Genomic DNA, 14,416 nt, shown 5'->3' on the forward strand with positions numbered 1-14,416 from the left:
TTCGGATCACCGAATCCGCACCGGCCCGCGATCATCCCGTACACTAGCAATATCCTATACACGAGCAACAATTTAAAAATTGTACTAAAACATTGGAAACCAGAGCACTCAGAGAAAATCCAGGGAGAACGTACAAACTCCGTATAGACAGCACCTGTTGTCAGGACCAAACCAGGTCCTGGGGGCAGAGTTGGATTCACTGGAGATGGCCTTGGACGGGAGGATGATCCTCAAACTGCAGAGAATCTTGGACAATACAGCTCACCCCCTCCATGAGGAGCCTGAGGAGCACCTTCAGCAACAGGTAGACAAAAGTGCTGGAGAAACTCAGCGGGTGCAGCAGCATCTATGGAGCGAAGGAAATAGGCAAGTTTCAGGCCAGCCCGAAACGTTGCCTATTTCCTTCGCTCCATAGCTGCTGCTGCACCCGCTGAGTTTCTCCAGCACTTTTGTCTACCTTCGATTTTCCAGCATCTGCAGTTCCTTCTTAAACACCTTCAGCAACAGACTGGTTCCACCAAGATGCAGCACAGAACGCCACAGGAGATCCTTTTCCCCTGTGGCTATCAAACTGTATAACTCCTCCCCCTTCTGCGGTGGGGTAGACTGACTCCCCTTTCACCCCCCACCACCACCACTCTTTGCACATCCTAATCCGGGACTTTCCACTCGTCATGTTAATTTCATGTTTCATGTATCTTGTTGTTTAGAGATCCAGCGCAGAAAGGACATTTATTGTCACATACACCAATTGGAGCAGTGAAATTTGAGTTATCATGCAACACATATATAAGATAAATACAACACCATAGAATTCAACATAAAACATAAAAACATCCCCCACAGTGGAATCAATGTTTCCCACTGTGAAGGAAGGCAACACAATTCAGTCATCTTCCTCTTGTTCACCCCCTCGTGGTCGGGGCCCATTGAGGTCTCCGCAGTTGCCGCAACGGCAGCCCGATGTTTCAGGCCCTCTCGCCGGGATGATCGGATGAGCGGAGCTCCAGCATCGGAACGGAAGAACACTCTCAGCGGCTTGGAGTCTCGGCCGCTTCCTACCGGAGAGACTGCGGCTCCCGAAGTCCACAGGCCGAGCTGGGCGGAGCTCCAACACTGGGGATCCTCAGCGAAAGGTCCCAGGCCTCCGCGATGTTTAAAGTCAGCGCCGCTCGCGGCTGGAAGCTCCGCAGACCACAGCTCCACGGTGTTAAAGTCGGCAGGCCCAACACTCCGGAGCTCCAACACGGCGATCCCGGTAAGGCATCGCCCGCTTCGCGATGGAATTCAGCGCTGCGCCGCCACTGAAGCTCTGGCCGGTCTCCGGCAGGAAAGGCCGCACCAATCCAGATGGTAAGCCGCGATGAAGGGGCGAAGATGCGGCTCGGAGAAAAGACGCATAATCGACCAGGTAGTGACTGAATAGACGGTTTCCCCCTTATTAACCCCCCCCACCACTGCCCCCACCCCCCACATAGAAAAGACTAAAAGACCTCCAAAGGCAAACTTTTAGACTAAAAATAAAAAAAAGAATGAAAGGACAGACAGCTGCTGGCGAGGCTGCCACGCTCGATGGCACCACCACTCGTTTCCCTGGAGAAACAGGCCCTTCGGCCCACCGGGTCCGTGCCGACCAGCGATCCCCGCACATTAACACTATCCCACACCCACTAGGGACAATTTTTTAATTTACCAAGCCGATTTACCTACAAACCTGTACATCTTTTGAGTGTGGGAGGAAAGATCTCGGAGAAAACCCACGCAGGTCACGGGGAGAACGTACAGACAGCACCCGTAGTCGGGATCGAACCTGGGTCTACGGTGCTGCATTCGCTGTAAGGGAGCAACTTTACCGCTGCACCACCGTGACCACCGTGATCGACTGTTGGGAGACCAATTTCCCTCCTAGGATAAATAAAGTTCTATCGTATTGTAGGTCCCTGGTGCTGTAAAGCAGCAACTCTACCGCTGCGCCACTGTGCTGTGTGTACATTGCTTCTATGTATTCTAGTTTAGTTTAGTTTATTTTTGTCACGTGTAGAAACATAGAAATTAGGTGTAGGAGTAGGCCATTCGGCCCTTCGAGCCTGCACCGCCATTTAATATGATCATGGTTGATCATCCAACTCAGTATCCCGTACCTGCCTTCTCTCCATACCCTCTGATCCCCTTGGCCACAAGGGCCACATCTAACTCCCTTATTTCCAAGATATGTACCAAGATACAGTGAAAAGCTTTTGTTTGCATGCCATCCAATCAATAAAACACAATACTGTACATGAATAGATGTCTATAAAAATCTCTATGTATATAGACACTATGGGTGCCTTCTCCGATTAGCTGCTGTGATTTTCGGTAGTTCCCAATGATTTTTTGGGCCAGAGGTATTCACAATGTCATTGACCCAAATAAAGGAGATACAAATTTGGTGATTTTATGCGGCATGATCAGTAAAAACTGATTTATAGAATTAATGATAGTGGCAGATAAAATGAGGAAATAAGGAAATGTAAGATAAACCATTCTAGATTCAAGGAAGAAAGTTCAGCAATTGTTTTCAGTAGCTGGGAACAATGGAGATATTAAAGGGTTTAGGACTCGTAGTTATTAGTTTTAATCTTAGTTTAGAAAAACATCATGGAAACGGGTCCCTCAGCCCATTGTGTCCACATCTCCCATCAATCACCCGTTCATATTAGTTCAGGTACCTCCCTTTCTCATCCACTCTCTACTAACTAGGGGTAATTTTACAAATGCCAATTAACCTACAAACCCGCACATTTGATGTCCATCTCCAAATGTGTCCCAGAAATAGCCTGCAAATCAGAGAGTCCTTGCCATCACATAAGCCAGCCTTGGTACACTCAGCCTTGGTAGCTACTCCTGAATACCCATCTACCTGAGCAGCCATGTTAACACTGAGACAAGACACTTGTACTGGTCCTACCCCTTGTGGTGTTCTACCAGTCAAGTTAAGTCGAGTCACTATTATTTCTACAGCACATTTAAAAAACAACTCTTGTTGGCCAAAGTGCTTTACATTGGTGAAGGTACTAACGTTATACAACATTGGTTCATAGATTAAGTACATACATAAATACATACATATAGCCCTGGCTCAGAGGACGTCAAGAAAGGCTTGAGTGTAAAGATGAGTTTTAAGTCTCATTTGAGTCGATGGAGGGGGCAGTTCTGATGGGAAGAGGGATGCTGTTCCACAGTCTAGGAGCTGCAACCGCAAAGGCGCGATCGCCCCTGAGCTTATGCCTAGACCGTGCGGGATGTTCAGTAACCCCAAGTCGGCCGATCTGAGGGACCTGGAGGTGGTGTGGTGGGTAAGCAGACTTTTGATGGGGTGACTTCAGTTGATTTTAGTTTAGTTTCGTTTAGTTTAGTTCTGTTTTGTTTATTGTCATGTGTGCCGAGGTACAGTGAAAAGCTTTTGTTGCATGTTAACCAGTCAGCGGAAAGACAACACATGATTACAATCGAGCAATCCACAGTATACAGGTAAATGATAAAGGGAATAACGTTTAGTTTAAGATAAAGCCAGTAAGGTCCGATGAAAGCTAGTCCGAGGGTCTCCAACGAGGTAGGTAGTTGTTCTGATCGGCTCTCCAGTTGTTGGTAGTTGTTGGAACTGTGACAGTGTTGAAGTGGAGAATGGCTGGAGTTCCGCACATTTTTAAGCTAAATTGTAACTCTTCCCACCTCACTCTGACTTGACATCTCAGATGACCAGTTGATCACAGGACAACAGGTTGCTCGTGCGTGCTTGTTCACACTCCTATCTTGCACATGCAATCCCTTCATTGAATGGACATTAAGTGGAAGATCACAGCTCCATTGTGGGCTGGTCTTTCTGCATAAACGTGGGCACGGAGCCATGAGAAAAAGTCTGCTAATTTGACATGCAAATTTGTAAGAATTCAGCACAATTCTAGCCAGAAATCCTCTACTTCGAGGGCTCCTGCTTTTCACATGCCTTTCTTAACTACCTCTCAATATATTTATCATGGGCACTTTGAACTGAAGAGGTTTGACAATGATTCTTTACAAATTTGCATGAGAATGTTGGTACAATGGGCTAATTAGCAAATCTCCAAATAGGTTCTTCAAGACCTTTTTTGTTTATGTCAACATGCTATAGGCGGATTGGGTTGCATGGAACATAGGAGGAGCCCGTTCAAAGGGGAGCCTTATAAAAACTCCAGTCCAGACCTCTGGATGATTTCTCTGCTCACACGAGAAGTGAGAGTGCGGGCCATTCTCCCAGTCTGTCTGCAAGAATGAAGGCTGCTTCTACAGACTACGCCAACACTGGTGCTTTCTACATGAATGCCCCGAAGACATTTGACCAGCCGAGAGATTGCAGGACCCATATAGCCATAAGCCGAATCCCCCGGCCGATGAATGCCTTCATGGTGTGGGCAAAAGATGAGAGGAAGAGGTTATCTCTGCAGAACCCCAACCTTCAGAATACGGAGCTCAGCAAACTGTTAGGTAAGGATCGGAAGAGTGGGGTAAAAAAACCCTGGTCTGGTACTGTGGGGGCAGATTGGTTTGGAATAGATGGACAGAGGGAAATTCTTCTAGTTAAAGGCTATTTCAAGAACCACACAGGATTGAATTGACATTTTGTAGAAAAGATGTGATGGCTTTCTGTTACATATATATACAGAGATCTGCAAGAGGACATGACTTGAGAATTAAGGGACAGAAGTTTAGGGGTAACATGAGGGGGAACCTCTTTTCTCAGAGAGTGGTAGCTGTGTGGGATGAGCTTCCAGTGGAAGTGGTGGAGGCAGGTTCGATTTTATCATTTAAAAATACATTGGATAGGTATATGGACGGGAAAGGAATGGAGGGTTATGGTCTGAGTGCAGGTAGATGGGACTAGGAGAGAATAAGTGTTCGGCACGGACTAGAAGGGCCGCGATGGCCTGTTTTCCATGCTGTAATTGTTATATTTTTATACGGTTATATTCAGATTCAGATTCAGATTCAACTTTATTGTCATTGTGCAGTGTACAGTACAGAGACGACGAAATGCAGTTAGCATCTCCCTAGAAGAGCGACATAAATATGAGCAATAAATAAATCTACTTACGTGCATATGTCATAGTATTTTTTTCCTGGTGGGAGGAGTGGGGGGGGGGTGATTGGCAATCACCGAGGTACAGTGTTGAGTAGTGTAACAGCCGCAGAGAAGAAGCTGTTCCTGGACCTGCTGGTCCGGCAACGGAGAGACCTGTAGCGCCTCCCGGATGGTAGGAGGGTAAACAGTCTGTGGTTGGGGTGAGAGCAGTCCTTGGCGATGCTGAGCGCCCTTCGCAGACAATGCTTGCTTTGGACAGACTCAATGGATATGCATTTCACTGACTGCATGAGTGGCATCAATGAGTTCCTTCAAGGCGGAATTGTTAAATCCCAAAGATATGTTGATTGTTGGATTAATTAGCTGTGAAAAATTACTGCTGGTGTGGGTGGTTTAGTTTAGTTTAGAGATACACCGTGGAAATGGGTGCCTCATCCAATTGATTCCATACCAACCATCCAACACTCGTTTACACCAGTTCGATGATATCCTACTTTCTCATCCACTCCCTGCTCATTTGGGGAAATCTTACAGAGGCCAAATAAGCAGCAAACCCGCTCATCTTTGGGATGTGGGAGGAATTTGTCGAAGGATATCCACGAGGTCACAGGGAAAATTTACAAAGTTCATTGTTTGTGGGATAATTTGTGGTTGTGGGAGAATTATTGATCTTAATTAAGAGGTGCAAGAGAATAGATTACAAATAGAATGCAGATTAGTAGATTGTTCTGAGAGTCTGTTTGGACTCCATGGGCAAAATGGCCCAAAATAATTTAAAAAAAAGATAAAATAACGAGGAAGTTGGTGAGAAAGAATGATTTATAGCGCTAAAATAATTAGTGAATGGATCTTGCTCTACTAGAAGCTGGATCATTTGATGGGCTGAATGGCCTCTTCCTGAATGCAACAATGCTTTGATATGATTCATTTGAATTCTACAATTAGTGGTTAGCTGTGCTAAAAGCGTTCCGCAAAGAATAACCTTCTTCTTTTCTGCAATGTTAGTCTTTAGAATCTGCACATTATAGAATACTGACCGTGCCATTTTCAAAGAGAAAAGACAACATTTTCCTTTTCTACTATCAAGCATGACAAACATATACTTTGACGTGCATGCACAAACATACATGTTTATATGAATTTTCATGTGCAAATACCCAAACCTTGAGGCTGCCCAAATATCTTTATATGCACAGGTAGCGTTTGCAGTTCTGAGTAAACTTCTAAACTGATTAGAGTTTTGGTTTCAATAAACATCTGTATTAAAAGTAAATAAATGAACTTGCAAATCCATGACACCTTCTAGGACCTCTAAACATATTAAATAAAATTAATTTGGATATCCAAAGTTATCTATAATGGAATTACTCCAGGAATCACTGTATAATATATAACATATAACACTATAATATAATATATGTATAATATTACTATGTCATATTAATATGTGATATAATATATAATTTGATATAATATGATATAATGTGATATAATATATAATTATTTTTAGGCTAATATGCAATTTCTTAATGGATCTTTGTAATTCTTTGTACTGTTTGATGTGTATATGGACCTGTGACTGAAATAAAACTTTAATAATAATAAAATATAGATACTGTATAATATATAATGTAATTATTCCATCATTGTACATTTTTAAGAAATGCAAAGCCAATTTAAATTTAGCAAGATTCTTCAAAGAGCAATATTAGTAAGCCGGGGTAATGTATTTTAGTGATGTTAGCTGGAAGATCAAAATACTGGAGACAATTCTCATGACCTTGTTCAAAATAGTCAAAAAGAGTCCATCACATCTATCTAGCAGAGAATACAATAAATGCTTTTCATGAAAATGCTATAGAAACTCAACGGGTGCAGCAGCATCTATGGAGCAAAGGAGATAGGCAACGTTTCCCGAAACGTTGCCTATTTCCTTCACTCCATAGATGCTGCTGCACCCACAGAGTTTCTCCAGCATTGTTGTGTACCTTCGATTTTCCAGCATCTGCAGTTCCTTCTTAAACAAATGATTTTCACTGTACCTCGATGAACATGACATTAAATTAAACTAAGCACAACTTTTATTAAACATCTCATTGAATTTTGAGAGCTCTGAGAACGCAGCAGTCACTTAGAACATGACCCTCTGATTCCAGGCCATTGATTCATGGCTAACATCCTTGAAAAATACTGACTCTTTATTGGGATTAGGACATTAATTTGGGTTAATCTAGAAGGGTTTCGGCCCGAAACGTTGCCTATTTCCTTCGCTCCATAGATGCTGCTGCACCCACTGAGTTTCTCCAGCTTTTTTGTGTAACCTTCGATTCTCCAGCATCTGCAGTTCCCTCTTAAACATTAATTTCTCTGTTGGTTGAATTTTAATGCAGCCATCATTGAGCATCATACCAGCTGCATGAATGTTTTCTGGGTAAAGGAGTCTGCTGATGTCTCAGTTAGTTAAGGCAGTGAGTAGTGTAGCTCAAGAAGTTGATGTTCCCAGCTTCCATTGAATTGGATGATCAACACAAAGAGTTGTGGTGCACATGTGGTCCAGTACTGCAGAATAGTGATAAGAAAACTCAGCATAGATTTACCTAACCACCACTACATCCAACCCCCATCGTACCTCCCCATCTTGCAGCCAGCTCTAATTCATTGTCTAATAATAAAAATAACAATGATAAAAATTCAGCTATCAGTACACAAATCTGGCTCGGTTATGTGGCCATCTTCTCCAGGCCAGCAATTTGACTATTGAACTGGTTTTCACAAACTAGGTGCAAATGGCACTAAATGTCTTAGAGTGTCATAGAGGCATAGAGCATAGAGACAGGCCCTTCGGTCCAACATGTCTATGCCAACCACGACATCCCATCTACGCTTGCTGGTCCCACCTGATAGAGTCATACACGGTTAAGTTATAGAATCATCCAAATAGTCATACAATGTTTGCAATAATGCTAAAATAAGTGAGCAGGGACATTGAGTCTAGTGGTTTGATGATGATAGATTGCAGAAATACATCCTTTAAGTCCTTTATATTTTAGTTTAGTTTAGATGCACCATGGAAACAAGCCCTTCAGCCCAGGCTCAATGCTGACCACTGATCACCCGTTCACACTAGATCTATCTTATCCCACTTCGTCTGAATGTTGGCAGACTGTTTGGCCACAGGACCATCACAAGGATCCAAGTGTACAAAGTCACCAATTTAAACTGTTAATTTCCCTTCTTAAGCCTAAGACAATAGCTGTAGTATTGTCCGGCTGTGTTGTTTTTCTGCAAAAATGTTTTAGAAAGTTGACAGAGAGAACTGGATCAAACTTGGACTGCATTTCCCCCCACTCACTGTCAGTCTTGATAATGGTATGAATGCAAACTACTGACTTCAAGATAAAAACAGCCTTCTTACACTAGTACCATTCCACTTGCTCATCATCCCCTGTCCCCCCCCTGACATATTTAGTTTAACCTTAGCTTAGTTTAGTTTAGAGATACAGCGCGGAACTAGGCCCTTCGACCAACCAAGTCCGCACTTGACCAGAAATCCCCACACATTAACACTACCCTACACACACTAGGGACAATTTTACATTTATACCAAGCCAGTTAACCTGCAAACCTGTACGCCTTTGGAGTGTGGGAGGAAACCGAAGATTTCAGAGAAAACCCACGCAGGTCACGGGGAGGACGAACAAACTCTGTGCATCCATAGTCAGGATTGAACCAGGGTCTCTGGTGCTGTTAAGCAGTAGTTCTACCGCTACACCACCATGCTGCCCTTATGATTTGATATTGGTAAATCAATGCCTTAATTATAAAATTCTCCTTTTGTCCACATTGGTCTATGGATATATGCGCTAATCCTGTACCTTACTCTTACTTCACAGACCTCTGAAAACTCTGCCTTCTTGAATTCTGGATTCCAGTGGAGTCCTGATTTACAGTATCTTTGCTCCATCATTGCCTTCAGCTCTGGAATTCCTTTTGACTCATCTCTCCAATTTTTCTCCATTTTGGCAAATTGTTACACAAGTTTGTTTTGTGTTGTCCCGTGCTGTCCTGAGAAAACAATTTACTACATCAGAACTATTCTCTACAAATACAATTTTCTGCCATACAGAAAAGGAAAATGGAAGGCTTACAGTGAGCCTTTCTCTGGATGTTTTTTGACATCCAGAGAAAGGGCCTCTGGACACGCTAGAGGCAGGAAACATGTTCCCGATGTTGTGGGAGTCCAGAACCAGGGGCCACAGTTTAAGAATAAGGATTAAGCCATTTAGAACGGAGACGAGGAAACATTTTGTCTCACAGAGAGTGGTGAGTCTGTGGAATTCTCTGCCTCAGAGGGTGGTGGAGGCCGGTTCTCTGGATGCTTTCAAGAGAGAGCTAGATAGGGCTCTTAAAAATAGCGAAATCAGGGGATATGGGGAGAAGGTAGGAACGGGATACTGATTGGGGATGACCAGCCATGATCACATTGAATGGCGATGCTGGCTCGAAGGGCCAAATGGCCTACTCCTGCATCTATTGTCTATAGTCTATTGTCAAATGGCTTGTGTTGCCATCAACCAACTACAGTCCTGCATAGAAATGGACGAGGAAAATAACTCTGGGTCATCTTTCAGAATGGAAAATATACAAATGCATTAATATTTTATTCCATAGCATTCAAGTAATCAAGATTTTTGTCAGAAGAAAAAGTGTCTCGATGGCAGAAAGGCAAGCAACCAAAGGGTTCTGATTCCATGTAAAGAGCAAATAAGCCATTGGGGAGATGAGGCATTTTTTTGAAACATGAAATGTTCTGAACTGCAGTGCAGAATTTTAAAGAATAACAGAAGCTAATTTAATAATAACCTTCAAAAGGAAATTGGATTAATCCTTGAGGGGAGAATATTGCGGGAGCGTGAACATGTGCCAGAACACAATTAATTGAACATTTTGTTTTGAAGAGCAAACATGGCGTGGTGGGCCAAATGATTTGCTGTGCTGCAAAGTCTTGTGATTCAATTTACGAACAGAAATATGACAATGCCAAATGTAAGACAGTCAGGAAATGGTGAAATTAGGACAACATTTGGCATGCCTGATCCAGATTGGTTTATGATTTTTTTTGTAAATAGAGAGCAATAGAGTCATAGTCCGACAGCATGGAAACAGTCCCTTATCCGTGCTTTGCTCGAAAAAGGATAAAAACGCATCTCCCATTTAGTGAACATGAACATGAAATGACAAAAGGATCCAAGTCTGAGATCTTTTGCAGTTCAGGTTAAATGACGTCTCAGCAATCAGACTCTGTGACATCCAAACGCTTAGATTAATGATCATGTTGTCATCACCTCATTGGAGACCCTCGGACTATCTTTGAGTGGACTTTACTAGACTTTATGTGTAGGAAGTAACTGCAGATACTGGTTTAAACAGAATACTTTATCTTGTACTAGAAGTTATTCACATTTTTGCCTTCGTCATGTATCTGTATGCCAGGGATGGCTCGATTGTAATCATGTATTGTCTTTCTGCTGACTGGTTAGCACGCAACAAAAGCTTTTCACTGCACCTCTGAACACGTGACAATAAACTAAACTCAGAACTCAGAACTAATGAAAGAGAGGTATTAATGTGTATATCATCTTTACTGTGGGTAACTAAAAGGGGCTAGACCGTTTGCAGGAGTTCACCAGCCAGAAGCTGGCACTAAGGCATGTTAAGTGATATTAGGACAGGTGAGCAATTCTTGGTTGAGTATGAGAGAATGCCAGGAGATTGAGGGAGAGAATTTCAAGGTTTAGGGCCTATAAGTCCTGAATTGAAGGGATCAGACTTGAAGGGATGAAGGAGATTACAAAGATGGGCCGGGAGGAGATCTTGATCGGATTGGATCGTAAGGATGGGAATTTCAAAAATCAAAGGTTTTCCGTGCAGGAAACTGATGCAGGAAAGCCTCTGTAAATTGCCACTGGCGCGTAGTGAGTGAATATTTAAAGTGGGATAGCATGGAACTATTGTGAATGTGTGATCGATGTACAACAAGGACTCAGTGGGCTTGTCCATCTTCTTGTGTGTGGCGTGCACAGCCTAAAGTTGTAAGTCAACTTGTTCTGTTTGATCTTCTGTTTGTGCGCGCCAGGTTGATTGCATTTGTCGAAACAGGGTGGACCACGTGAAGGTTGCAATCTCCCACCCCCTCAATGGGCTGAAGGGCCGGTTTCCATGTTGTATCATTCCATCTTTTAAATGATCTTTATAAAGGGACACTGGTTTTCTTACAGCGCCCTTGTGCCACCATCTGCAGTCCGGCTCAATGTGTCTCCTTTCACTTTCCAGGGCGCTGTTGGAAATCCCTGACCGTGGTGCAGAAACGACCATACATTTTGGAAGCGGAGAGGCTGCGAGTGGAACACATGCTGGAGTACCCCAACTACAAGTACAGGCCACGTCGGAAAAACCAAACCCGTGGCCCGTACCGAAATGGCGTCTCCCTTCACATGGATGGCACAGAACGGCAGGAATCAACTGTTCATCAGGACAAGAAGTTCCCCGTCAGCAAACAGGTGATGGACATGTATGCTCTCCGTCACCTACCCCCAGAGCTGAACTCATCCGGCAAGCGGGAGATTCACCCGTCGGACAAAAGGACTCCTCCATCTTCCTGCGGGCACGTTGCTCAACATGAGCGCGCAGCTGAAACCGAATGTGCGCTGGCATGTCCACTATCCCATCCAGTTTATGGATTTCCTCATCCCGATGCAAGCCTGTACTGCCACCAGTCCTATCAAATGACCCCGGTGCTTCCCCCTTACGATGCAACATTTTGTTGTCACAAAATGGCAGAACCATATCGCTCACTTGAGAACTTGGCCCAAAGTTGTTTTCAGAGCTCCCAAACCATACAACCAGTGAATGACATGGAAGTCCTGGACAACCTGTGCTACTCTGACCTGCTGGCAGATGTAGATCGTAACGAGTTTGACCAGTACCTGAACAATGACTCCTGGTCTGACCCAATTGGCCATCTACTGACTGAAAAGGTCGCTGGTAGCAACGACGTTCCTGAAACAGACCTTGTGTCTGTGTTGGCCGATGTGAATACAGCCTGCTACAGTACCATTTCCAGATACATTTGACACACCGCTACTGATGGACTCTTTCTACCAATGCTGAAAGAGAACTATACTGTTCAGAGGTGCCATCTTTCAGAAATGAAGTTAAAACTGAACCCCAATGTGCACACAAGGAACTGCAGGTGCTAGTTTAAAAGAAAACACAAAGTGCTGGAGTAACTCAGTAGGTCAGGCAACATCTCTGGAGTTGATGCTTGAGGTCGGGGCCCTTCTTGAGACTAGTCTAATCTGATGGCGCTTAAGGGCATAAGTAACTGGAGCAGAATTATGCCATTCGGCCCATCGCCACTCAATCATTGCTGATCTATCTCTCCCTCCTAACACCATTCTCCTACCTTCTCCCCATAACCCCTTGACACCCGTACTAATCAAGAATCTATCTATCTCTGCTTTAAAAATATCCATTGACTTGGCCTCCACAGCCTTCTGTAGGAAAGAATTCTGCAGATTCACCACCCTTCTCTGGAAGACATGGAGAGGTGATGTTTTGGATCGGGACACTTCCTCTGAATAGTCCTAATCTTTAAGATATCACCCAACCACGTCTTTCAGAGATGCTGCCTGACCTGTTGAGTTACTCCAGCACTTTGTGTTAAAATTAAGCCCTATTCGTCTTAGGTGCTCTTTTGTAGTCGCCCATGGCATGATTAAAGTTGAACAAAGGACTTCTTCCCAGTATCCTGATCCAACAGTTAACACCTAAATAATAATTTTATTAATACCTTGATGCTTTGGGATCTTTCTGTGAGTAACTTGTTGCCATGTTTCCTGCAATGGAAAGTATGTGTATTCTTTCTTCTTGTTCTCATCCCATCTTTCCCAGGGAACGCTTCGACTGGAAAGGATAGTCTTGTGGGAGAATAAACTATGATATTGAGATAATCAGGCGACAATGTGGTCTCCTTAATGCAGCTAGACGGATAAGTTTGGTGGCCAAGTCAGTGTGAATCACTTTCCTACAGGCAGTGATGTTGGGAGCAGCTTAGTTGCTTGGTTTAGAGCAAGGATTCCCAACCTTTTTCGTCCTGTTTACCCCAGGCAATTTTAATAGCACATAACAATGTTATTTCACTTATTTATGAACAACTAATGATGAACAGATACCGGTATACCAGAACCAAACACAGTCAGTCAATGAGAAAAAATATGTACAAATCCAGAATCAACAAATTTACCCCTTGAGTGGGCGAAATTTACCCATGGGGGTACAATGTACCCCAGGTTGGGACCCCTTGGTTTAGAGTTATATGATGGTTGAAAGTAAGAGGGGAAAAAAAGTATGGAATATTGGAAGTAGACAAAAATTGCTGGAGAAACTCAGCGGGTGAGGCAGCAACTATGGAGCGAAGGAAATAGGCAACGTTTCGGGCCGAAACTCTTCTTCAGACAATGTTTTACAAAAAGTAATGGAATTACCCTTTGTTTTAATTCTCTGGTGGATTTCCTATTCCTTAGTCTTTGAGCGAGGTTGTTGGCTGCAGCCCAATCTTAAATAATGTGAGTTTGACTTGGATAGATGTTGTGGTGGGATGGGCAGAGGCAGTACATGGGTGTCTGAAAGTGTTGATATACTCACAATGTAAGAACCGCCTGTTGTTTAAATATTGAGGCTTGGAAAAGAAAAAAATAGATGATATCTGAGCAGGTATTAAAATAGGAGAGGCAGTGTAGTCTTTGTCCAGGTGCTTTCTGGATGTGCAAAACATAGCTGTGTGTGAATAAGAATTATAGGGGAAGATTCAGTCCAAACACAGTCCATACAATTTCTGGGCACTAAGATCTCTGCGCATCAAGCCACATTCTCCAGGACCACAAGATGATCAACATTCCCACGTGGACCTATACTTCAACCAGAAGGAATTCCTGTCTCACTATTTTACTGGAATCATTCTCCAGTTTATTGTACTTTTTAGGATTAATTCATCCACAGGATGTAGATGACGGTATCAAGGTTGGCATTTGGTATCCATCCCGAAATGCCCCAGGGTTATAAGGTTTTTTAGAGTTGACCAGAAGTGGATTTTAGTAAAGGATATTTATGACCAAGTTTGGCTTTTCTACCAGTCTGATTTTTTCAATGGTGTTTATTACTGACGACACAGTGGTGCAGCGGTAGAGTTCTTGCCTTACAGCACTAGAGACCCGGGTTCAATCCTGACTATGGGTCAGTCTGTATGGAGTTTGTACG

General features: G+C 43.4%; 1 protein-coding gene across 1 annotated transcript; it reads left to right on the top strand.

Moving 5' to 3' along the window:
* Positions 1 to 1,812: 1,812 nt before the first annotated feature.
* Positions 1,813 to 13,115, top strand: LOC129709833 (transcription factor Sox-7-like). The gene is made up of 2 exons (XM_055656442.1): positions 1,813 to 4,503; positions 11,432 to 13,115. The coding sequence occupies exons 1-2, from the start codon at positions 4,290 to 4,292 to the stop codon at positions 12,229 to 12,231; spliced, it is 1,014 nt and encodes a 337-aa protein (XP_055512417.1). The 5' UTR covers positions 1,813 to 4,289; the 3' UTR covers positions 12,232 to 13,115.
* Positions 13,116 to 14,416: the final 1,301 nt, after the last annotated feature.

The sequence above is a fragment of the Leucoraja erinacea genome, chromosome 26 (assembly GCF_028641065.1).
Source record: "Leucoraja erinacea ecotype New England chromosome 26, Leri_hhj_1, whole genome shotgun sequence".
NCBI lineage: Eukaryota > Metazoa > Chordata > Chondrichthyes > Rajiformes > Rajidae > Leucoraja > Leucoraja erinaceus.

What these genes read in the sequence shown, in the direction of transcription:
- LOC129709833 (XM_055656442.1), top strand. Translation starts at nt 4,290, where the DNA reads ATGAAGGCTGCTTCTACAGACTACGCCAACACTGGTGCTTTCTACATG. An exon ending in GGAGCTCAGCAAACTGTTAG is followed by an intron (nt 4,504 to 11,431) that starts GTAAGGATCGGA and finishes TTCACTTTCCAG; the next exon opens with GGCGCTGTTGGAAATCCCTG.